At 40.4% G+C, this 27,034-nt stretch overlaps 1 protein-coding gene and 1 pseudogene across 2 annotated transcripts in view; one reads left to right on the forward strand and one right to left on the reverse strand.

Annotated features, from left to right (window-relative positions):
* tdo2a (tryptophan 2,3-dioxygenase a) overlaps positions 1 to 26,158 on the reverse strand; it is a 103,581-nt gene extending 77,423 nt beyond the window's left edge. For both annotated transcript variants that reach the window (XM_072584274.1, XM_072584275.1), the window contains exons 1-4: positions 26,077 to 26,158; positions 18,226 to 18,325; positions 7,491 to 7,581; positions 7,299 to 7,369 (exon numbers count right to left, since the gene is read on the reverse strand). In XM_072584274.1, the coding sequence (XP_072440375.1) occupies positions 7,299 to 7,369; positions 7,491 to 7,581; positions 18,226 to 18,325; positions 26,077 to 26,111 (297 nt within the window). In that variant the 5' untranslated portion in view covers positions 26,112 to 26,158. The remainder of the gene's footprint in view (positions 1 to 7,298; positions 7,370 to 7,490; positions 7,582 to 18,225; positions 18,326 to 26,076) is intronic.
* On the forward strand, positions 21,856 to 24,704 carry LOC140485448 (uncharacterized; annotated as a pseudogene).
* Positions 26,159 to 27,034: the final 876 nt, after the last annotated feature.

Genomic DNA, 27,034 nt, shown 5'->3' on the forward strand with positions numbered 1-27,034 from the left:
TCTAAAGAAGGAGGCCATCTGGTGTGTTCTGTGGTGGAACTGGTCCTCCTGAGAGCAGATCCGGCGGAGGCGGAGGAATTGGGAATATGGGATGGCATTTTTGCAAGAGGTAGGGTGGGAAGAGGTGTAATCCAGGTAGCTCTGGGAGTCGGTGGGTTTGTAAAATTTGGCAGTGTCAAGTCGGTCGTCATTAATGGAGATGGAGAGGTCCAGGAAGGGGAGGGAGTTGTCAGAGATGGTCCAGGTAAATTTAAGGTCAGGGTGGAATGTGTTGGTGAAGTTGATGAATTGCTCAACCTCCTCGCGGGACCACGAGGTGGCGCCAATGCAGTCATCAATGTAGTGGAGGAAGAGGTGGGGAGTGGTGCCGGTGTAATTACAGAAGATCAACTGCTCTACGTAGCCAACAAAGAGACAGGCATACCTGGGGCCCATACGTGTGCCCATGGCTACCCCTTTGGTGATCAGAACTAGAAACAGTATTCCAGAAGAGGCCTCAATAATGCCCTGTACAACATCAACATGACATCCCAATTGCTATACTGAAAGGCAAAAAGTGTGGTGATGGAAAAGCACAGCCAGTCAGGCAACATCAAAGAGCAGGAGAGTCAATGTTTCGAGCATAAAAGCTGAAAGTGTGTTGCTGGAAAAGCGCAGCAGGTCAGGCAGCATCCAAGGAGCAGGAGAATCGACGTTTCGGGCATAAACTCTTCATCAGGAATGTGTAGGGGTGGGGGGCCAAGGGTGCTAAGAGATAAATGGGAGGGTCCTGAAGAAGGGCTCATGCCTGAAATGTCGATTCTCCTGCTCCTTGGATGCTGCCTGACCTGCTGCGCTTTTCCAGCAACACATTTTCAGCATCTGTATACTATGCAAACTTCAAAGTATTATGTACCTGCACCATGAGATCCTTCTGTTCTGAAACAGTACCCAACGTTAATAATAGAAGCCCTACTTTCACTAGTTGTAGCAAAATGCAGTACCTCGCATTTATCCAGATTGAACTCCATCTGCTATTTTTTGGCCCATTGACCCATTTGATCAAGATCCCTTTATAATCTTAGAAAATCTTCTTCACCATCTACTATGCCACCAATTTTGGTGTTGTCTGCAAACTTCTAGTTGCTCTTATTTAGGTTTAAAATACTAGTCTTATCCCCAATCTTCTCCCTTTCAAACTGGACATAAAAGTCATTCATATAGTGGTCACAGCTACCCATTACTGTCTTAACTGCAAAAGTCATTCCCTAATCCTGTCACTTTGCACAATACCAAGGCTAATATTACCTACTGTCTGTTCAGTTCCAAAACAGGCTGTTCTAATAAGTTATCTTGAAAGCAAAGGAAGAACTCTTCAGCCAGGCTATCACTGTCATCTGATTTTTCAAGTTTCTATGAAGTTGAAAGTCATCCATGATTATTGCCATGTGTTTATCACATGTGGCCAATGCTCCTTATATACTTTGCCTCAGATTTTGGTTACTGTTGGTGGTCTGTAGACCACTCACACTAGGTGACTTCTTTCCCCTACTATTTGTCATCTCCACACAAATAGATTCTACATGTTCACCTCCTAAATGTTATGCACCCCTCAACAATCAGGATTCAATCGTTATTCTCACTTTGAACAATTACTCCTTTAACTCATCTCACTTTCTATAAGTCCAAGATATGGCTATAGATTCCTGCATTGGTCCCAGTTATGCCATTGTGGGGTATGTTGAACATTTTTTGTTCCAGTCTTACATGGGTTCTCACACCCAACTCTTTCTCCAATGAGCAACTACACCATTGGTGCTACTTCTGGTCTTGTCTGGAATTGGAAACGCGAATCAATTTTGCTTCTAATTTCCATTGTTTTCCCACTTTCATCTGGTCCATCTCTTTTGCTTCCTCTCTCATCCTTGACTTCGCTATTTCAATTTCCGGGCACATCCTGTTTACCAATATCCATCGCAAACTCACAAACTCTCACAGTAATCACAATTACACTTCCTTACACCCTGTTTCTCCACCTCTGTCATATCTGTTCTGATGATGCCACCTTCCAACAGTGTGTACCCAATATGTCCTCTTTTTTCTTCATGTGAGGAATTTTCCCCACACTGTGTTTAAAAAATCCTCAACCATATTCAACCCATCTCTCCTACTTCAACCCACAGTCTATTCCCTCCTTTCCAAGACATCAAAATGGTTCCCTTTGACCTCACTTTCCATTCCACCATTCAAAGGACGTGCCTCTGCTATTTCTGGCACTGCCATCAAGATGCCACCACCGAATAAATCTATCCCTGCACTGTCAGCATTCTGCAGAGGCTGTTCCCTCCCCAATATTTTATCCACTCCTCTATCAATTCTAACATATTCTTAGCCCCCATAGCATTTTTTGTAATCTCAGGGGCCATTCACCTTATCCCTTCTCATTGTTCAAAGTTCCAAACATACCTTCCAAATGAAACAGCATTTTCCTTGTACTTCTTTCAATGTAGTCTACTGTTTTCTCTGCTCACAATCCAGTTTCCATTACATTGACAAGGCAAAAGGAAGACTGGGTGACCGCTTTGCTAACATTTCCATGCTTAATCTGTGACATTATTTCAATGAAGTTCAATGCCAGCTGGAAGGGAGAAATGTCCCCTGAGGCAAATGTCCCCTCAGGTAGAATCCACCACTAACCTGTCTTTCTCTAACGAGAGAGCAGTCCTCTGGGACAATTGTCAACTTTACCACTGTTATCACTAGTTGTGCCTTTTGCTCTGGGCATAATCACAATCTGTTCTGCCGACACCTCCCATCAACAGACACTTCTGAAAAAGATTCATACAGGACTCAAATAGTAAATCTCTTTCTCTCTCTACAGATGCTGCTATACTTGTTGTACTTCTCCATCACTTTCTGTCTTTATCCTAATCCTGAAGGCATAATGGATTTCAGATTGTGGTTATTTATATCATTGTGCACAGTCAGGTTTTTTTACATTGTTATCATTGTTCTGGAAAATCAGACACAGGGTCTTTATATAAAAAAAAGTTACTGAAAAAGCTCTGTGCGTCTGGCAGCATCTGTGAAGAGAAATCAGAGTTAACATTTTGGGTCTGATGACCCTTCCTCAGAACCTGCCAGACCTGCTGAACTTTTCCAGCAACTCTGTTTTTTGCTTCGGATTTACAGCATCTGCAGCTCTTTGGGTTTTTACAAAGCCTTTATAGTTTTGTCTTTTTATATCTTTGTGACATCCAGTTTTGAGTGTTGTTGTATTCCTAGTTTTATTTCACTCCTTCATGCTATTCTTTTTTGAGGGGACATAATTATAAAGAGAAAGGCAGAAGGTTGAGAGAGGATTTGAGGAATATTTTTCATCCAGGTGGTGGTGGGAATCAAGAGGAAAACCTCATAACCCTTTAAAAAGTAAGTAGATGAATACTTAAAATGTCATAATTTAAGATTACATACCAAACATTGGAAAATGTAGTACATCAAGCAGACTTGATGGGCCATACTGTGCTGTATGACAATTATTCTATGACAATGACCCCATTTTTCCACATCACTACTTTTCTAACTAACCATGTCTCTACCCTTTGACATTTCACACATTGCTACCACCACTATTCTTGCCACCATTATTCAGTTTAAAACCCCCTCTACTTTCCTATTTAGAACAAATGAATGAATGTTTTTATTGTTTTCTGTATTTTACATTGAGAAAAGCAATAAAATACAGTGAAAAGCCTTTCTATTGTTGACACAATACGGTCGCATTTTAAATAGTTTTTTAAAAAAGAAAAATTAGAAAGATATAGCTTAAAAAGATTCTATCAATCCTCAGCCAGCTCATTACCAACAACATCTGTGCTGTTTTTTCACTTCACAAGAACACTGGCTTCAGCACGGTTCAGGTATCGACCATCCCAACGGTTCAGGCCCATTATCCCTGGGGAGGAAGACAGAGCCAAATGCAATAACTACAGGGGGATTTCCCTACTAACCACCAGTCTTTGCAGGAACCATCATCAAGTGCCTCCACTATGTGGCTTAGTAGCTCCTACCAGAATCACAATGCAGATTCCATCTATCAAGAAGCACAATGGACATGATAATTTACAGCAAGATGATTCCAAAAACGTACAGAGCTCAGTAGGAAATTATATCCATGATGTAATGATATGGAACCATAAACCTCACCAGCCTATCTACCACAGACCCCAATGTTCGGGTCTGGGAAGGTTACATCATCTTTTCCATCTTCCTTGTCACAACAATCCATCCAACTCATGAAGCTTCCCACTGGGAAGGAGTTACACTACAGGGTGAGCAGAAAATTCTTCAAACAATGCCATCTCCATCCCAAAACCAAGATCCCCATAACATCTGTTACTAAACTGCAGTACACAGATGATACTTATGTGTAGGCACACTAAGAGACCAAGTTCCAAACCTTCGTCAAGGAGACTGGTGAAAGAATTGGTCTCCTCCTACAGTCTGCTCTACTGCATAACATGGTCCCAAACTATCAAAATCCAGAGTAAACCATTAGAGAACATGGATCAATTCCCATACCTGAGGAAGTGAATGCTTGATGACACAAATCCAAACCTAGCACCAAGTTCATAGTCTACAGGGCAGCATTATTACCTGTCCTGGTGCATGCATTGGAGGTGTGGGCAACGTTAACAGGCATATAAAGGAATATCAGCAGCAATATCTCTCCAAAATCTGACAAATCTACTGGCAGTATAGGTGCTCCAATATGGCAGACCTTCACAGCATTGAGGCACTTGTCAGAATTAATCAGTTGTGTCAGGTGGGGCCACATCATCTGCATGACTGGGAGTTCTCTCCTCTGAGCTTTACCTCAATAAATATTTTTGAGAAGGTCAAACCCTTCCTGTAAAAATATTATACCAATAGACCATAAACCTTGTAGCTTCTTGACTTTTTGCAATTTTTCCTGAGCTTCTGCGCATGTTGCAGTTCCTTTGCATGTTGCTATTAATTTGTAATGAACATAGGAATCAAAATTTTAAATTAAGTTATTTACTCTGCATTTTCATAGCTGACATCTTGAACTCAGTGGGATATTGTTTTCCTATGGGTGAAGCCAAAGTAAGTGACTGTTTTCAGCATTTTACACTCCTTATCAGGAATTCTGCTGTTCTTCCACTGAAGGCACAAGATGAGAGTAAGCAAGCCCAGCAAACATTCAATTTTAAAACAAGAAGAATTGTCCTACACTTTTATTTATAATCTCATAATAAATTCCCAAATTAGATAAAGATAAAGAATGCCTTTCAATTTATTTAATCTCTTAACGCAAGGCAATCATTCTTATCTTCCCATTACTTTATCTGAAAGAAACAATTCAATGCTTTGGCCTCAAATGCGTTTTCTAGCAACATAGAAAGTATATTATCAAGCTGCCCGTATTGATAAAAGATAATTACAGGCAGAGACAGACATTGTAGATAATTTCTAACTTTTCAATAAACAAACTAATAAGTGCCTTACAAAATAGCTTACAATGGCATTTCAATTATATTGAAGCTTGTTTGATGATTACAAGAAATACTTTGGTTGTCTTTTCTCCTCATGGAGTACTTGATGAAAAAACTGTCATGGAACATCGAAAGGAAGTGTTTTGTCAGCTTGTACAAAACTGGATAATCTTGATAATTTATGAGCAATCAAGTGGACTTGAAGACCATAAGACTATAAGACCATAAGACATAGGAGTAGAAGTAAGGCCATTCGGCCCATCGAGTCCACTCCGCCATTCAATCATGGCTGATGGGCATTTCAACTCCACTTACCCGCATTCTCCCCGTAGCCCTTAATTCCTTGAGACAACAAGAATCTATCAATCTCTGCCTTGAAGACATTTTGCATCCCGACCTCCACTGCACTCTGCGGTAATGAATTCCACAGGCCCACCACTCTCTGGCTGAAGAAATGTCTCCGCATTTCTGTTCTGAATTGACCTCCTCTAATTTTAAGGCTGTGTCCACGGGTCCTAGTCTCCTCACCTAACGGAAACAATTTCCTAGCGTCCACCCTTTCCAAGCCATGTATTATCTTGTACGTCTCTATTAAGTCTCCCCTTAATCTTCTAAACTCCAATGAATACAATCCCAGGATCCTCAGCCGTTCCTCATATGTTAGACCAACCATTCCAGGGATCATCCGTGTGAATCTCCGCTAGACACGTTCCAGTGCCAGTATGTCCTTCCTGAGGTGTGGGGACCAAAACTGGACACAGTACTCCAAATGGGGCCTAACCAGAGCTTTATAAAGTCTCAGTAGCACAACGGTGCTTTTATATTGCAACCCTCTTGAGATAATTGAAGACATTGCATTCGCTTTCTTAATCACGGACTCAATCTGCATGTTGACCTTTAGAGAATCCTCGACTAGCACTCCCAGATCCCATTGTACTTTGGCTTTACGAATATTCTCACCGTTTAGAAAGTAGTCTGTGCTTTTATTCTTTTTGCCAAAGTGCAAGACCTCCCATTTGTTCACGTTGAATTCCATCAGCCATTTCCTGGACCACTCTCCCAAACTGTCTAGATCCTTCTGCAGCCTCCCCACTTCCTCAGTACTACCTGCCTGTCCACCTAACTTCGTATCATCTGCAAACTTCGCTAGAATGCCCCCAGTCCCTTCGTCCAGATCATTAATATATAGTGCGAACAGCTGTGGCCCCAACACTGAACCCTGCGGGACACCGCTCGTCACCGGCTGCCATTCCGAAAAAATGGACAATCTTATTAGCCTAATAAATGATTAGCCTAACAAATGATAGTGAAAAGCTTACCTCAAATGGCCTCTCAACTTCAATCCTATCTTTACAGATACAGTAAATAAAAACCCAGCTCTTTACTTTGCTGCTCAGATTTGAATTAAAATGATAAAGAGAGACCAACAACATAAGATAACTTTGATTTGCACCTTTAAGGAAGGATTTCAGCAGTTTTGGATTAGTGACTAATTGTCTGATCAAAACTGCTGATAAAAATCTGAGGCAATTGGATCTAAGGCAACATCACAAATTTACGCAGCACAAAAGAAGACCATTCAATCCATCTTGCCTCTGTTGTTCTTTGAAAAAGTCCAACCTCCTCTCTTCTCACTAGGTTAAGTCATCAGCTGGGGAAAACAAATCAGCTGCATTTTAACTGCAGAGCTGTTCAGCAGGAAACTGAATGGAAAGAATTAAAGTTCACCTGACTACATAGACGTTTCCCTCCAGCATTCACAGTAAGATTTATAGAAACTAGGGATCAATGTAAAATACTCACATGACCATTCTCAAATATTGCACGAACTGAATCCAATTCCCAAAGAATCTGCTTGAACCACAGTTCATAAGCTGCAATTTATAGATGTAAAAACTTAAAATTACCAATAATTTATTGTGCAATAAGTTATTGTGAATAATTTGCCAATGTCAACATGTTTTTATTATTGATACTATAATGTTAACAACTTACCTTGGTGAGTTATAATAAATAGATGTTCATCGTGTATTTTGTTTCCATTCTTCTCACTTTGTAGTTCTTGAGCATTTATTATTTTATCCAACTTTAAAGAAAAACAGAGTTTAAAATTCAGCATAAAATGGACGGTTATTTATACTCAGGAAATAGGAAATATCACATCTGTTGTATTTGTTGTTGCTGTTGTGGTTCTGTTCGCTGAGCTGGGAATTTGTCTTGCAAACATTTCGTCCCCTGTCGAGGTGACATCCTCAGTGCTTGGGAGCCTCCTGTGAAGCGCTTCTGTGCTGTTTTCTCCGGCATTTATAGTGGTTTGAATCTGCCGCTTCCGGTTGTCAGTTCCAGCTGTCCGCTGTCCGCGAACTGACAACCCGAAGCGGCAGAGACAGGCCACTATAAATGCCGGAGGAAACATCACAGAAGCGCTTCACAGGAGGCTCCCAAGCACTGAGGATGTCACCTCGGCAGGGGACGAAACGTTTGCAAGACAAATTCCCAGCTCGGCGAACAGAACCACAACAACGAGCACCCGAGCTACAAATCTTCTCCCAAACTTTGCTGTTGCTTTTATTAACTTTAATGGCTCTATTAAACTGAGGGAGAGAAAACTGGAGATCAACAAAAATAAAAAGATGGTGCAAAAACAGCATTCAGCAGAATTTCTGCTGTTTCCTAATTTATTGCATGAAAATACATGTGGAAAATCCAGAGGAATGGCTATTTATGCTGATTTTCCAGAACGCCCATCTGAGTTCCAGTAGGAGTTTAGGGAATCCACTTGAAAATTGAAGGTTGGTGTTTCTCTTCCTGAAATGGGAACATAATTTTCTTCAAATATATTTCAATAGGTTATTCGAATAGTTTCTGTATATCTTTTGTTATTGTTAGAATCGTAGAGTTATAGAGGTATGCAGCACGAAAACAGAACCTTCACTCATGCCAACTAGGTTTCCTAAACTGAACTAGTCACATTTAGAACAAATAACAATGAACAATACAGCACAAGAATGGGTCCTTCAGCCATCCAAGCCTGCACCATTTTGCCCTTCCAGATTAAAACTGTCTTCTTTTATAGGACTCATCTCCCTCCATTCCCTTCCTGTTGATGTATTCATCAGGGTGCTTTTTGAATGTTGCTATTGTATCTGCTTCCACCACCTCCTCTGGCAGTGTGTTTCAGGCACTCACCACCCTTTGTGTGAAAAACATTCCTCACACATCACTTTCAAGCTACCCCGCCACCCCCGCACCTGTGTCCCCAATAATTGACTCCTCCACCTTGGGTAAAAGCCTCATGCCATTCATAATCTTATCAAGTCATATCAGATGCCTCTCAACCTCAGCATTCCAGTGAAAACAAACCCAGTCTATCCAGCCTTTCTTCATAAGTAAAATCCTCCATACCAGACAAAATCCAGGTAAACCTTTTCTGTATCCTCTCCAAAGCATCCACGTTCTAGCATGTAGTGTGGTGACCAGCCAGAGTTTGGCCCATATCTCACTAAACCCTGCTTATCCATTGTCTTTTAAATGTTGTAATTGTATCTGCCTTGATCACTTCTTCTGGTAACTTGAGCCATGTAAGCACCACCCTCTGTGTGAAAAATCTACCCCGATGTCCCTTTTAAATCTTTCCCTTCTCACTTTAAACCTATGCCTTCTAGTTTGGACTCTGTTACTCTGGGGAACACACCTTGGGTATTCACCTTATTTGTGCCTCCCATGATTTTATATCTCGCCATAATGTCACTCTTCAGCTTCCTACACTGTCAGGAAAAACATTTCCAGCCTATCTAGCTTCTCCATAAAACTCAAAGGTCAAGTGAGTATAACCAGTGTGATTACTGGATCATACCAGATAAATTGAGTGTAGATTTTAGTATTGAATTATTTGGTGAGTCATATCGAATTATATTCTACCTTATAATGCAAACATATTAAAAATAAGTTAGAGAAGATATGGCAGGACACAATTACATATAGGTAAAGCAATATATTAGAGAAAGGAATACCATTAGAAGTATGATAGACAATTAGTTGAATTGGATTCCTGATGAAGGGCTTTTGCCTGAAACGTTGATTTTACTGCTCCTTGGATGCTGCCTGAACTGCTGTGCTCTTCCAGCACCACTAATCCAGACTCTGGTTTCCAGCATCTGCAGTCATTGTTTTTACCTAATTAGTTGAATTGCCAAATTCACAAAGGGAGATAGACTTATCCCAGAAAATTGGGGATCTTATCATCAGTTGGAACAACAATGGATTTCTTATCCAATATCACACATTAAGAAAAATAGAAACTGAAAATATATCGAAGAATAGTCAGCATGGATTTCAAAAGGAATGTCATACTTGAACTTCCTTACTGAATTCTTGTAGAAAGTAACAAATAGTGTAGATAAGGGTAGTGTAGAATACAATAATTTGAATGTTCAAATGTCCTTCAAAAAGGTACAGATATCATGAGGGCATGTAGAGGTGGTGTCAAGTCACAGAATGATACTCAGCTGGCTTCAAACAAGGAAGGTGGAATCATGGGTAAAGGTAGTTGCTCAGAACAGGCAAAAGGTAGATAGCAGAGCTCCATAAGGATTGAGGATGGGACCAGTATTGATTGTCATTTATGCAAAGGTCTCAAGTTGGAAATAGAAATACAGTTGTTCAATTTAGATTCACATTCATAAATGAGCGGACACTCATAAATCTCATAAAAAGTATGGTTAAGGATTAATTACAGCATAAAAGAAACCAAGATCGGGAATTCATTTCCAAAGGATAGAATTGAAACTAGAACAGTTAAACTTACAAATAACCTGGATTTGACTGCACTCAGTTTTCTGTGAACATCTCTGATGTCTACTTTAGGAAACAAAGTTGAGGAACTAGAATACATGCAAAATTAATTTATTGGATTGAAAACAAATACTCAACCAGCTACAGCGCTTTTCTCCAGAAAATAAAGTTTCAGAAGTGACCTTTAGAGATGTTTAAGATTAAGCAATGATTTGAAGAGTAGATGGAGAGAAAATGTTTCCATCAGCAGAGGAGACCAGAACCAAGAGCCAGTGGACATGGGCTGGGTGCTGGCAGGTGGGATTAGAAGTGGTTTGGGGTATCTGGTCGGCGTGGACAGGTTGGACCGAAGGGTCTGTTTCCGTGCTGTACATCTCTATGACTCTAAGTCCAATATAGAATTCAGGGGAAAATCCTTTACCCAAGAAAGTGGTGAGATTTTCAAGTTCTTGTTTGGATTGTTGTGGGTAAAGGAGATAAGGAATTGAATTCTTGAGCCAAACCTGTAAAAATCCCAGCAAGGACATAGATTTATCATCAGTGAGAATTTAAATGGTGTGTGAGAAAAATAAATCACCCAGAGGATGGTGAGAATCTGGAAATCTTTGTCTGTAAGGGTGATAGAGGTAAAAATCCTCATAATATTTAAGAAGTATTTAGATGTATACCAAGATATACAAAGGCCAAGTGCTATAAAATAGGGTTAGAATAGTTAGGTGATTAACACAGAACAAAGAACAAAGAAGATTTTCAGCCCAGGAACAGGCCCTTCTGCTCTCCAAGCCTGTGCCGATTCAAATCCACTGTCTAAACCTATCGCCCAATTCCTAAGGATCTGTATCCCTCTGAAGGAGGTCCTGGGCCTCCTTCACTGCCGCTCCCTCACCGCCTGGAGGAAGAATGCCTCATCTTCTGCCTTGGAACACTTCAACTCCAGGGCATCAATGTGGCCTTCAACAGTTTCCTCATTTCCCCTTCCCCCACCTCACCCTAGTTCCAAACTTCCAGCTCAGCACTGTCCCCATGACTTGTCCGGACTTGTTCTACCTGCCTATCTCCTTTTCCACCTATCCACTCCACCCTCTCCTCCCTGACCTATCACCTTCATCCCCTCCCCCACTCACCTCTTGTACTCTATGCTACTTTCTCCCCACCCCCACCCTCCTCTAGCTTATCTCTCCACGTTTCAGGCTCTCTGCCTTTATTCCTGATGAAGGGCTTTTGCCCGAAATGTCGATTTCGCTGCTCATTGGATGCTGCCTGAACTGCTGTGCTCTTCCAGCACCACTAATCCAGAATCTGGTTTCCAGCATCTGCAGTCATTGTTTCACGTTGTATCCCTTTGTTCCCCACCTACTCATGCATCTGTCCTGACGCACCTTAAGAGTATCAACCGTGCCTTTCTCTGCTATCTCTGCTGGCAGCGTGTTCCAGGCACCTACCCCACTTTGTGTAAAGTACTTTCCACGTGTATCCCCCTTCAACCTTTCTCCTCTCACCTTGAACATGTGACCTCTCGTTACTGAATTCCTCACCCTTGGAACAAGTTTATCTCCAACCACCCTGCCTATACCCGTCATGATTTTGTAGATCTCAATCAAGTCCCCCTCAATCTCCTGTTTGCTAAAGAAAACAATCCTAACCTACTCAACCTTTCTTCATAGCTAGCACATTCTATACCAGGCAATATCCTTGTAAACCTTCTCTGCACCCTCTCCAAAGTGTCCACTTCCTTTTGGTAATGTGGCGACCAGAACTGTATACAGTATTCTAATTACAGCTGAACCAAAGTCTTGTACAACTTTAACATGACCTACCAGCTCTTAAACTCAATACCCCGTCCGATGAAGGCAAGCATACTATATGCCTACTTGACCACTCTATCCACCTGTGCAGCAACCTTCAGGGTACAATAGACCTGAACTCCCAGATCTCTCTGCCCATCAACTTTTCCCAAGGCTGTTCCATTTACTGTATAGTTAGGTTTAGAATCAGACCTTCCAAAATGTATCACCTCACATTTGCCTGGACTGAGCTCCATCTACCACTTCTCTGCCCAACTCTCCAGTCTATCTATATCCTCCTGTACTCTTTGACAGTCTCCTATGCTTTCTGCTACTCCACCAATCTTCGTGTCATCTGCAAACTTACTGATCAGACCAACAATGCCCTCTTCCAGATCATTTATGCATATCACGAACAACAGTAACCCCAACACTGACTCCTGTGGAACACCACTGGTCACCTTTCTCCATTTCGAGAAACTCCCTTCAACTACTACTCTCTGTCTCCTGTTGCTTAACCAGTTTTTGTACACCTAGCTAGAACACCTAGCTAGACTTCGCTTTCTCCATTAGTTTACAGTGGGAACCTTACCAAACGCTTTACTAAAATCCATATATGTGACATCAACAGCCTTTCCTTCATCTATCAACTTGGTCACTTCCTCAAAGAACTCTATTAAGTTGGTAAGGCATGATCTCCCCTGCACAAAACCATGTTTCCTATCACTGATTAGCCCATTCTCTTCCACTTGCTTTCCACTTCCACTTGCCTTCTTGACCACTCTATCCACCTGTGCAGCCACTTTCAGGGTATAATGAATCTGAACTCCCAGATACCTCTGCTCATCAACTTTTCCCAAAGCTGTTCCATTTTATCTCTCAGTACCTTCTCCAGTAACTTTCCTACCACCAACATCAGGCTCACTAGTCTGTAGTTACCTGGATATCCCTACTACCCTTCTTGAACAGGGGGGCAACATTAACAAAACTCTCCAGTCCTACAGCACTTCACCTGTGTTTAAGGATGATACAACGCATTTTTTTTTGGTTCAAAGAGCTGAAAGGCCTTTTGCTGTCCTCTACGACTAAGCAAAGATTAACATTTGGATCTCAAAATGGGAAATAAGAATCAGAAATTAACTAGAGGGAATAAGAGACACAAAAGTAGTGGAACAGAGAGTCATAGAGTCATACAGCACAGAAAAGATCCTTCGGTCCACCGAGTCTGCACTGACAATAATTACCACTAAACGTACACAAATCCCAATTTCCAGCGCTTGTTCAATATCCTTGAATGTTATAGTATTTCAAATGCTCATCCAAATACTTCTTAAAGGTTGTAAGAAAGACAGTATCCAAGGGAACAGCCACAGGGGTTCCCTGCACTGCCTGCCTCTTCCCTTTCCATCCCCTGACTGTAACCCATCTGCCTTTATCTTGCACCTCAGGTATGACTGCCTCCCTGTAACCCTCTCCACCTCCCGAATGATCCGAAATTCATCCAGCTCCAGCTCCAGTTCCCTAACGCAGTTTTTGAGGAGCTAGAGTTGGGTGCACTTCCCGCAGCGGAAGTTAGCAGAGACGCTAGTGGTGACCCTTACCTCCCACATTCTGCAGGAGGAACATTCAACCTCCTCTCGTGTAGTGAGACAAGCAGAACTGCACACAGTACTCCAATTATGGCCTGACCAACAGTCTATACAACTCCAACATTACTTTCTTGCTGTTATACTCTATGTCATAACTGATGAAAGTGGGTGTCCCATTTGTCTTCTCAACTATCCTATTTACATAATTTGCTGACTTCAGGGATCTGTGAATAATTACCCCAAGACCTCTTTGTTCCTCTGAGCTCCCCAGAATCTTGCCATTCATCCTGTTTTTTTCTTTCAGAGTCCATCACCTTTGCAGGATTAATTACCATCTGCCACTGTTCTGCTCATTTGAACAATCCATCTCTATCTTCCTATATAGATGGGGGTTTGTAGATTAGACTCAGTCTAAATTTTGTGGCACAGACAGTCTCACACAGGGCACCTCATACCTTAAATACATTATCTGGGCTGACATGACACTAACTTTTAAAGTTCACTTTAGAATGTAACTTGAAAAATGTTCTGCGATTTATATATGAAAAATAACTGAAACCAAAATGTTCATTCTAAAAGATGACAGACTTAACAAACAATCCAAGTCTTTTTCAATATATAATTTCAGTTACATCACACTGTAGACCTTTGCTGTAAATTCTGTGCCTTATGATCTTATACTCCACAACAACCTGATGAAGGAGCAGTGCTCCGAAAGCTAGTGCTTCCAAATAAATCTGTTGGACAATAACCTGGTGTTGTGTGATTTTTAACTTTATAAGACCTTACAACCACCTTCTTCACTTTTAAACACCCTTCCAATCTTGGTGTCATCTGCAAACTTGCTTAACGTTGCCCCCACACTTTCATCCATATAATTTCGTATATAAGAAATGGAAGACTGGAGGATAGCAAATGTTGCTCCCTTGTTTAAGAAAGGGAGTCGGGACAATCCTGGTAATTATAGACCAGTGAATCTTACTTTGGTTGTGGGCAAGGTGTTGGAAAAGATTATAAGAGGTAGTATTTATAATCATCTGGAAAGGAATAATTTGATTAGGGACAGTCAATATGGTTTTGTGAAGGCTGGGTCATGCCTCACTAACCTTATTGAATTCTTTGAGAAGATGAAAAAAACAGGTGGATAAAAGTAAAGTTGTTGATTTGGTTTATATGGATTTCAGCAAGGAGTTTGATAAGGTTCCACATGGTAGGCTGTTGCACAAAATGCAGAGTTTTGGGATTGAAGGTGTTTTAGCAGGCTAGCTCAGAAATTGGCTAGCTGTAAGAAGACAGAGGGTGATGGTTGATGGGAAGTGTTCATTCTGGAGCTCAGTTACCAATGGTGTGCTACAAGGATCTGTTTTGGGGCCACTGCTCTTTGACATTTTTATAAATTATCTGGATGTGCATGTAGAAGGATGGGTTAGTAAATTTGCAGATGACACTAAGTAGGCAGAGTTGTAGATAGCGCCGAAGGATGTTGTGGGTTACAAAGGGACATAGATAAGATACAGAGCTGGCCTGAGAAATAGCAAATGGAGTTTAATGCAGAGAAATGTGAGGTAGTTCACTTCAGAAGAAGTAGCAAGAATGCAGAGTACTGGGCTAATGGCAAAATTCTTGGCAGTGTGGATGAACAGAGAGACCTCGGTGTCCTAGTGCATAAGTCTCTGAAAGCTGCCGCCCAAGTTGATAGGGTTGTTAAGAAGGCATATGGTATGGCTGACATTTATTGGTTAGGGGGATTGAGTCTTGGAGCCATGAGGTCATGCTTCAGCTGTACAAGACATTGGTCAGGTCGCACCTGGAGTGTTCCATACAGTTCTGGTCACCGCATTGTAAGAAGGATGTGGAAGCTTTAGAATGGATTCAGAGGAGATTTACTATGATGTTGCCTGGTAAGGAAGTGAGGTCTTACGAGGAAAGGCTGAGGGAAATGAGTCTGTTTTCATTAGAAAGAAGAAAGTTGAGAGGTGAATTAATCAAGACTTATAAGATAATCAGAGGATTAGATAGGCTGGACAGTGAGAGCCTTTTTCCTCGGATGGTGAAGGCTAACACAAAGGGACATAGCTTTAAATTGAGGAGTGACAGATATAGGACAGATGTCAGGGTATCTTTACTCAGAGAGTAGTAGGAGTGTGGAACAACCTGCCTGCAACAGTAGTAGACTGGTTGATGTTAAGCGTATTTAAATGGGCATTGGGCATACATAGGAATAATAATGGAATGGTGTAGGTTTGATGGGCATCAGATTAATTTCACAGGTCAGTGCATCATCGAGGGCCTGTTGTGGAAATTAAATAGACTTGACTCAAATATTAGCAAAAGCAACCAAAAAGCTTTGTTAATTTTTTTAACCTCTGCATTGCAGAGGGACCACATGCACTTGACAAAAATGCCTTGAGCATAATTCAGAAACTCTTCTTATACCATTCCTTGTAGAGAGAGGAGGAAAACTTCTTCAAGGCAGGCATCCTGATGAAGGGCTTCTGCCCGAAACGTCGATTTTACTGCTCCTCGGATGCTGCCTGAACTGCTGTGTTTTTCCAGCACCACTGTAATCTAGACTCTGGTTTCCAGCATCTGCAGTCCTTGTTTTTACCTTATACCATTCCTTGTCACACTGTCAAGGACAAAGACTGTGAAGATTTGAGTTGTTATTCTTTTCATTCCCTTGTTGTGGACATACTGTTCTTTTATTTTTCTCTTGTTGAATGTTTACAAAGTTCAGCAGAGACAAGCTGTCCCTCGACTGCAGACTTCAGCAAAGTTGCAAAGTGTCAGAAAGTTTTAAATTTAGTAAAGCATTGTCTTTCAGATTTCAGAGTAAATGGATTTCAGAGTAAATTTTAATTTTGTTAATTTTCCATTACAGACCTTCCTGTCATTTGAACAGTCTGCTCCCACTACCCTTTCTGTCCTGTTACTAAGCCAGTTTCTGATCTATCTTGCTATATTTCCCTGAATTCCACGTACTTTACCCTTCTCAAACAGTCTTCCATGTGGTAACTTGTCAAAAGCTTTGCTAGAATCCATATAAACTAATTCAACTGAACTTTTCTCTTCCACACACTTGATCACATTTTTGGAAAATTCCAATGAATTTGTTAGGTATGATCTTCATCTAACAAAGCCATGCTAACACACCCAGTTAACTCATGCTTTTCCAAGGAGACATGAATTCCCTCCTTCAGAATTTTCTCTCCAATAGATTCTCCATCTTGACAGGAGTAATTATTATATAACTGGCTTTAATATAGTGATAGGAAAGGACTTAAAAATGATGAGCACCAAGATAATAAACTGGAGAACAGTAATTTTGAAAGGTTGATAATAAAACTTGGGAAAACAAAATAGGCAACAATATTGGTAATTAGCAGAAGGACAAGAATAGGGAGCAAATGGGGAAGAGATATACCTTGGAAATAGTGAGGACTGGAGACGCTGTAAAGTCAGAGTCAATTAAGTGTGGAGCTAGAAAAAGCACTGCAGGTTAAGCAACATCTGAGGAGCAGGGCAATTAACATTTCAGTTCCGAATCTTTCAGTACTGATGAAAGATTTTAACCAGAAACGTTGACTCCCCTGCTCTTCAGATGCTGCTTGAACTGCTGTGCTTTTTCCAGCTCCACACTTTATCGACAAGAAACATATCTTAAGAGGCATGCATGATTGAAGTCAAAACAAAGACATTGGGGAAAGAAATTATGAAAACACAGGCAAGGAGAAGCTATAAAAGTAAGTTATGACGTTTCAGAAAATAAAATATATTTTACAGGCAAATCAACATAAAAGAAGGCTGTGATAAGTATAGTGAGATACAAGGTAGGATAATTCCATTGGTGAGAATAAAGAGCAGAAATATTAAATAATTATTTGTTGCAGTATTTAACAGAGTCTTCAAATAAATATTATGATGATTAATGAGCTGAGCAATGATTAGTGAATCTAAGATTAAAACATGAATTTGTGAATAAACTCATCAGCCTAACAAATCTTTCACAAATATTTCCCAGTGCCATATCCAAATGGATATCTCGTCTCTCCAAGTTCTGGATACTGTTTTGGGCACCCCATTAGCAAAACATAGATCAATTTGAGGCTGCTGCACTATAACATGTATGCAAACTGGAACCTCTTCCCCCTATTACCTTCCTCTCGACTTGAAAAATGGTCGGTGCCTTGTTCAAGAATGGGATTTCTGGTTTCAAGTCTCCACAGTAATATTCAATGGATTAAGACGATATCTGTCCTCTCTCCAAGTCTGCTCACTGTGACTGACTTGTTAAATATATAACTTGAGTCTTTTTGCAAATATTCTTTTTCCAATATGAGTACAATTAAAGAAAATTATGAATCACGGTGATTAAAATAATGAAAGTTAATTCAAAAATGCGATTTCACAGTATGCTGGTTTGCTATATTTTTAACTTCATTTTAAAATGTTACTTTTTAAAAACTGAAAGTGAGGCTGCACATTTGCAGAAAAACACACACACAAGTAATTCTTTACAACTTAAGAAGGCAGAATTAGCTGCAATGAAATCCTTGAACATGCCTGCAGATAGTCACTGTATATTATTCCTCCTTGACTGGCTTTATTTGTTCCATCTTGCGACATGTCATTGTTTTCTTGCAGGTCTGAAGGAAATGCATGTCTGAAAGAAATTTGCAACAAATTAATATAATGTGGTTACTAATTATAAAGTACACTATTTTTTGAGAGATAAGGCATTCTGTGGGAATCTCCCAATTCCCTTTCTGAAGTCCTTGAATTTGTTGCATCTCACAAATCCAGTCCTTGCTCAAAGTTAAATTGACCCTGATGATACACTGTTCATGCCATAATATAGTTTGTGTGGATGGTAGTTGGGAGTGGGCAGGCTATTGCTTTCCACTCTTCAGGGTTTGCCCTGTGTGCATCAGGACCACCCTTACCTGAGATAATACCCTCCTCCCTTTCAACACCTCTGCTCTGCAAAATCTATTTCCTGTCCCTCAACTCCTCCATAGACTTTTCAAAACCAACCCCACTCAATACTCCACGCTTACCTGAGGCCAGTATCAGTGCTGTCTCTTATGTGGGCCTGCCTGCCATGCAAATAATACCTATTACCTATTTTTTGTGGTACCACCGGGACTGTTGAAGCTAAGGCCAATCAGATTAGCTAATTGGTCAAGAAGACAGGACATCCTCCCCAGTGAGGGAAAGGATCCTGACTCTTGAGAACTTCAGCCTGCCTATAGCATGTTATAGTTGAATTGAAGGCTTCTTTCCAATCAATTGTCTCACTCCTTTTAGGTTGGCTTTCTTTCTGGGGACATGAACAGTTGACTCCATTCCCACTTCCACCTCCATAATGTGCAGCCCACAATTAAAGAATCACTTAAAATGGATTCTCTTCCTCCCCTTTTACAATATTGCTTCTGGTGTCACTTAACAATCTATCTTGGGTCTTCCCTATTTCTCACCTACATCTTGCCTCTTGCAACATCATCCAAAAGCATAGTGTTAGATTTTTAAATGTGAACACTCATTGCAATCAGATCTATTTCAGCGCCATCATTTTACACTCCTCTGCTGTTGTCAAATGATCAAACCGGATTATCAGAAATTTAATCCAATTAAATATTGAAAAGATTGAAGCCATTGTTTTGGCCCCACCCCAAACTCTGTTTTCTCATTACTGATTCCACATCTCTCCTTCTACTCAGTATTGGATATGATCCTGAGATAAGCTACTAAGCACATATCTGTGCCATTATTAGAATCACCTACTTCCATCGCTGGATCATTGCCTGACTTTGTCCTATCTAAGCTCATCTGCTGTAAAATTCCTCATCCACACTAGACCATCTGAAACTCAGTCGCTCGTGTCTTAACTCACAATGAGAACCATTCATCTGTTATCCCGTGTTCACTGACCAATATTTGCTCAGGATTAAGAAGCAACTTGACTTCCACATTTTTATCTTTATTTTCAAATCCATCCACGATCTTGGCCCTCCCAGCTCTGAACTCTCCTCGTCCTCCTTGATTCCACTATCTAAAAAATAACTACACACCTGTGCTTTAAGAATATTCAATGAACAACGTGGCCTTCTGAGGTAGAGTTCCAAAGGTGTGTAAAGCTCAGAGAAAATAAAAATTCGCCTTGTCTTTTGTCCAACAAGAGTGACCACAATTTTAAAACAGTGCTTTCTAGTTCTGGGCCAATCACAAGAGTTGTGGCACTGTGGCAATCAAATAACCTCCATTCTGCAGTGGCTGTTCAACTGAGTATCATTACTTCAAGCCATTAATTACCTTTTCCCAATCCCATGCACATTCATTCTATCCAAATATTCATTTACTATCCTTCAATTGATCAACTAAACATGCCTCCACCAAACTGCCAGCACAACTATTCGATGTGTGAGAAAAATCTTTTCTCATATCAATTTTGCTTCATATGGAAATCTCTTTAAATTTATAGCCTATGGTCCATTATTGTTTTATGAGTGGAATTCATTTTTCACAATCTGCTGCATCCAGCCTGCTCATGATGTTGAAAATTTCTGTCACAATCTCCTCTTAGCATTCTTACCTTGAAGGGGAACTATTCCAACTTCTTCACATAACTGAAACTTCTCATCAATGGAGCCATTTATTAAATTAATTCTGCATTCCATCCAATGTGTTCACATTCTTTCTATACTGTAGCATCCAGGACTGTACACACTACTCCCACTGAGGTCCAATAAGTGTCTTGTACAAATTCAACATCATCATCTTGCTCTTGCACTCTATGCTCCTATTACTAAAGCTGAGTATACACCATGATTTATCAATTGGTCTGTCAACCTGTCCTGCCACCTCCAACGATCTGTGTATATGTGCAAGCAAGTTCCTTTGCTCCTGATCCCCCTTTAGAATTGTACCCTCTACTTTATATTGTCCTTCAATGTTCTTCCTACAAAAGTGCATCAGCTCACACTTCTCTTCAGATTTTTTCAGCATAAAGAGATAAAGTTAAGAACAATAAATTGCAGAATCCGGATTAAAACAAGTACAGTCTTCTTATAAGAAAAAGGTCCTGACAAGTCTCTGTTTAATTTACTTGTTGCTAAAGTGAAGAGGTTAAATCTTGAAGTTAGATTCAGCTGTAACAACTTTTGTGATTGGATTCTTGGTACTTTCCTGCTCAGCAGGACATCAGATGTTCAGAGGTTTCTTATGGATTGTATGGTGTTGACATTTTCTGCCAGACTTCCCGTGAACCAAGGAGTATTTGGTTTTTGCATAACATTTTGTTTCTATGCTCTCCAGCTCAAAATATCTCTCTGAAGGTGGTTTTCAAAATCTTCTTTTTGGAATTCTATACGGAGCCAAATTACAGTCCAAAAGCTCAAAATGGTGGGATGTACGTTTTGAGGAATCTATAAGTAACGAGGTCAATTACACTGAGGCTTTTGTCTACTGTTTCTCTTCAAAACTAGAATTTTCAGTTTCAGTATCCATTTGCGAACTCCTGGTATTTCAAGAGTTTCTACATATCTGCGCATGTCTTTGTGCAAACCAGTTAAATCTTGTAGCTGTGTCATCAGCAGACTTGTAGCAGCTATGTTTCTTTTAATCTTTTGTGTTCAGTTAGAGTCAGATTCAGTTTTTTTGCCATAAATCTATAACTCATAACATCTTTGTTCATGACAAATTATGTCAGCATTAGTGACAAAGGTTGTGTGCCTCATATCTGTTGTTGGGGGTGAAGAAAAAGGCAGGGAGAAGTGGTCCAAAAGGCAGTTTTCAATTGAGAAAAGAAACTGGAGGGGAGCTGAAATATGATCTTCACAGTACAGGATGATCTTGGCTATAGAGCGTTTTTCTCAGACAAGAAGAGGATTTCACAGTTTTTCTTTGCAGTCCAAACAGATTTGGCACTGCATGGCTAAACCAGACATCTGGTAAGGACAAGATACCAGATGACCAGTTAGGGTTAGAGAGACCAATGGCTTTAGTGAGAACTAGGGTATTGAAGTGAAGCTGTGTTGAGTAATGTGTACCGACAGAAATGTTGTGCTGAATAGAAGGTCAATAGCTGGATCGCTAGGACTTTGAAAGTGCAACTGTAGATGAATTGAGGGCAAAGTTTTTTTTCCCTGTGGTGGATGTAAAAGTAGGATATGAAATGGAAAAGTAAAATATGAAATGGATGGTGAGTGACACAAGAAACTGATCAAAATCTGAGAATGATCCAAAGGGCATGTGAGACATGTTCAAGGTAATGGCTGTAATTATGAGTTGAAGGACTTAAACTGAGGTGTTAAAATCTAACAATTGCCTTTGGAAACTGTCATCTTTACCACTATAACTTTGCCAGAACTGTGTCAGAGACATAGTGTATAAGTGAGATTTCCATCATGATTTTAGTGATGAGGAATGGAAATGGTTTACTGGAATTTGCCAGCTGGTGTCTTTAGTATTGAAAGACATTTATGCGGTATTTATTTTCAGATGAAGCAATATTGTGAGTTGAAGACATGACATCCTCACTGGAGTACAAGGCCAGAATCTGTATTTAAGGCAGAAGATTATTTCAAATTCTAAAAGGGAATTTGACAGTTGATTACAGTAAATGTGGATAAAAGTGATATGACACAGATTGGGCATACAGGAGTAGGACTAATGCTTGCATGGAAGATAAAGCACAAACTAATTGGTAAAACTGTCTATATACTATTGCTGCCTGATTGTTATAATTTCATTCATAACCATAAAGCTGAACAGAAGAGAGAAATAAATGATTGAAGTATCTAATTAGTTGGTGGGTTTTCTATGTAGGAATCATTATGGTTATCTATACATTAGCATGATTTGCACAATCTTGCATCTGATTTGACTGATAATCACATCGGTTTAACATATTTGGATGCAATTAACCTCTTAGATAGGTTATGAAAGCATTAGAAGCAGAGTTGAAGTGCAAATCAGTCTTTCTCTATTTAACTGAGTGCTGTAGATTAATAATGCTTTATACAGATTTAGATTAGATTTAAACTTTATTTCATGTGTACTCAAATAGAGTACAGTGAAAAGTTTTCAATGTTGCCACGCACAGCATCATCTTAGGTACAAGTACTTAGGCATAAAAGCATAAGAACAAGGTAGAAAGAAATAAGGAACAAAGTTAAAAACTAAGCATAACACTTAGTAGAGCATAAAAAAAATGAAAGTTAAAAGTTAAACATTACAGTCCTTCTTAGTACGAAGTCAAAAAATAAAGAAATAAAGCAAAATGTTCAGCTATTACAGTATTTCTCAAATACTTCACCATGCTGGAACTACACTTCCTCTGAGGGCTCAATCTTCTCCTTTTTGGCAGGCTTCCCACACGCTCGTTTGATCTCCCTTGCTCTCATTGTCACTGCAGATGTAGGGGGAACCTCTATCGGTGTGTTGGAGGTCACATCACTAAGCCTTGATGCAGTCACTGTCCATGTTGGGCCTCAGCCTCAGCTTTGGTCTGCACACTGGATACCAGGAACTTACTGAGAGCCCAGGTCAGGCTCCCAGCCACTGGCATCTCACTGACCGACAAATTCAATAACCCTGATATTGCTGCCACCGTGACCTCTCTCCAGAAGATAAATTAGTAGAAAACAAAGTAAGAAAAATATTAAAACAAAGAAAAGGCAAAGATAAAGGAGAAAAAGGAAAAGGAAGAAGAAGTGCAGATGGAGTGGATGAACCTACTCCACCACCACCTTGCCGGTTGTGCCCTCACCACAGTTGAGCTCTTCAACAAGAGTTAAGGAAGATCAGATAGAAACAAAATAAAAGCAAGAAAAGAGAGGGATAAAAAGAAAAGCAGATAGATCATAGGAGGGTCAGAAGCCCTACTCTACTGCCATCTTGTTTATACAGAGTCATAAATGTCTACAAGACAGAACAAGATGCTTTGTGCTAGTCAAAAAGAATCATCTAGCATTTTCTAGCACTTGACTCATAGTCTTATATGCCTTGGCATCAAAACAGACATTTAAATACTTACTAATTGATAGGAGGATTTCTGCCACATGCACCCATACCAGCAAGTTTCACCCTCTCAGTGAAAAGGTTTTTCCACAAATCCTCTCTACACCTCCTGCCCCTTACCTTAGATCTATGCCCCCTTGTCATTGAACCATCCAACAAGGGGAAAGGTTCCTTCCTGTCTGCCCTATTTATGCCCATCATAATTCTATACACCTCAATTATGTTCCCCCCTCAGTCTCCTCCACTCCAAGGATAACAACCCCTATCTATCCAATTACTTGTTGTAATTAAAGCATCACATATATACCTTGATACTTGCAGGACACCATATTAATGATGAAATATTTAACAAACTTTTAATCTGTACTGTGTGTTTCTGGTGGATTTAGCATCATGTAAGGGGTAGGCAAGGGCAGCAGTGATGAATGTGCAGCCAGATGCCTAAAGTAAGGTCACATTGTTTTATGGGTTTAGTATCAAGGACAAAGATGGCAAAGAAGTATTTCAAGAAGAATACAAGAGGCTTCTCTGCATTATCATAAAAGTGGCCTCCAAGTGAGGGAAGACTTCCAAAATCAATACTCAGCTTGCTGCTGTGGAAACCAAATATGCTGAGAAAGTTTACAGATTTTGGCATTCCCCTGCAACCGGTTTGGTAGGCAGGAACTTGAAGATAAGAAACAAAGAATTTGCAGATACATGCAATGTAATGAAATGCAATGTCTAGTAAAATCAATGTCAATGAAAATCATGCTGACCTTTTTGTGGAAATAAATGAAGTTCAGTGAACAGGGAAATGTCATTAAGCAGAACCTCAGTAAGTTTCTGATTGAACGGGAAAGTCACGTTGTCAAGAGGTATTGCCCCAAGAATGACCCAGCATGCTGTGAAAGACAAAAGAGTCCAGCAGGCAAGGCCATAAGAGCATTGACAAAAAAACAGACCAAGTGACTGAAAAAGATCTCAAGTACCTAAAACTGACCAATGCAAACAGGTTGTGGAAATCAAATATAATCTACTGAATTTATATCAGCCTTTCAGTCCAGCGAAAGATGGTCTGCTTTAAAAATTGTTGAAATGAAAAAGTAGATCTGACAAATCTGCCAGGAATTCTGTTGCATTTATTATACTTGAGTTTCTTAGCCGATTATTGCCACGTATTCTCATAACTTGCTTGCAACATTTATTATTATATAATAATTTTGGACTGTTTTGTTCAATTTTTTTGTTTTACGGCAATTTTAAAAAATATATGGCGGCACGGTGGCACAGTGGTTAGCACTGCTGCCTCACAGCGCCAGGGACCTGGGTTCAATTCCCGCCTCAGGCGACTGACTGTGTGGAGTTTGCACATTCTCCCCGTGTCTGCGTGGGTTTCCTCCGGGTGCTCCGGTTTCCTCCCACAGTCCAAAGATGTGCAGATCAGGTGAATTGGCCATGCTAAATTGCCCGTAGTGTTAGGTAAGGGGTAGATGTAGGGGTATGGGTGGGTTGCGCTTCGGCGGGCCGGTGTGGACTTGTTGGGCCGAAGGGCCTGTTTCCACACTGTAAGTAGATTAGATTACTTACAGTGTGGAAACAGGCCCTTCGGCCCAACAAGTCCACACCGCCCCGCCGAAGCGTAACCGACCCATACCCCTACATCTACATTTACCCCTTACCTAACACTATGGACAATTTAGCATGGCCAATTCACCTGGCCTGCACATCTTTGGACTGTGGGAGGAAACCGGAGCACCCGGAGGAAACCCACACAGACACGGGGAGAGCGTGCAAACTCCACACAGTCAGTCGCCTGAGGCGGGAATTGAACCCGGGTCTCAGGCGCTGTGAGGCAGCAGTGCTAACCACTGTGCCACCGTGCCGCCCAATCTAATCTAATCTAATCTAATCTAAAAAAAACTTGGAATTAAGTGTTTGCATATATATTATGACTTACTACAAAATCTGTCTTAAACAGCTCCATACAATGAACTACATTTGAACAGTGATATTTGGACAGAAATTGCTGGAGAAACTCAGTAGGTTTGGAAATGGCCTTAAAACATGAACTCTTTTTTTTCACAGATGCTTCCAGAACTGTTGATTTTCTCCACCAGATTTCCAGCATCTGGAATTCTTTGTTTTAAATTTGAACTATGATGCCTGTCATGTGGTATTCACAAAGGCTTGTGACAATTACAAATGGTCCACTCTTGCCCTTTCACTTCAAAAAAAGAACATTATAACAGCTGAATTGAATCTAATCAGTTCATGATTATTTACTTCCATGTTCTGTTTTCCCTCAACTTCCAACATTGAGTTTCAAAAATGCAAAATTACTAAAAAAAGACTTAAAACCTTTTTAAAGCTTTATAAATTGCAATTTAAGCTTGACCTTAAAGTAAAACTCACTGTGATTTACTCCTTTGAAATGGACACACACTCATGATCTTGCTTGTTCACCCAGTCCTACGCTGAATTCTCTTGTTTTGACAGCCATATCAACAAATTCCTTGTTTCGTTTTTAAAGGGGCTCTCCTAGCTGACCAACCAATCAAAGAAAGAACTGCATGGTGTGTAAAGAGATAAAATTTGTTACGCAAATGTAAGTGAAAGATAACTTACACAAACTTTATTCATAGCCCAGATTAGTCACAAAACTCAAATTATTGACAGTTGCATTAACTCACATCCTGTGAGAAGGAATCCATTTTAATGAACTGACAGAGAAGCAATCTAACACCTACAGTGTTTGCTAGCTGTCTCTGTGGCAAGAACACTCTACGTTAATTCAAAAGCCACATCGGAAATTGGTGAGCAATAGTTTCAATCTGATCAAAGAGGACTGCTATCAGTCAGGGGGTCCCAGTGCCATCAGTGAGGGGTGCAGTCCAAAGTCTTCAACATGGTCTTGTTTAATTGAGATGTTTATAGTGAAGGGATTAGTCACTTTACCATCTGGGGAGATTTTTGTGGTCAGCCCTTTAGGGATAACATAAAGAGGCTTCCATGAGTCTCTGTAGGAGCAGCTAGGTGATCAATGATAGAAGGGGTGAGGGAATTAAATTTTATTGGAGAGAATTTAGAAGAATTTAGAATTCCGACAGTGGGAAAACTGGCTCTTTGCCCCAACAAGTCCACACCAACTCTCTGAAGTGTAACCATTCCAGACTCGCTTCCCTCAAACCTATATTTACCCCCAAACAATGCACCCAACCCACACATCCCTGGACACTATGGGCAAATTAGCATGGGAAATCAACCTAACCTGCACATCCTTGGATTGTGGGAGGAAACCGGAGCACCCATGAGGAAACCCACGCAGACACGGGGAGAATGTGCAAATTCCGAACCCGAGTCCCTGGCTCTG

The sequence above is a fragment of the Chiloscyllium punctatum genome, chromosome 14 (assembly GCF_047496795.1).
Source record: "Chiloscyllium punctatum isolate Juve2018m chromosome 14, sChiPun1.3, whole genome shotgun sequence".
NCBI lineage: Eukaryota > Metazoa > Chordata > Chondrichthyes > Orectolobiformes > Hemiscylliidae > Chiloscyllium > Chiloscyllium punctatum.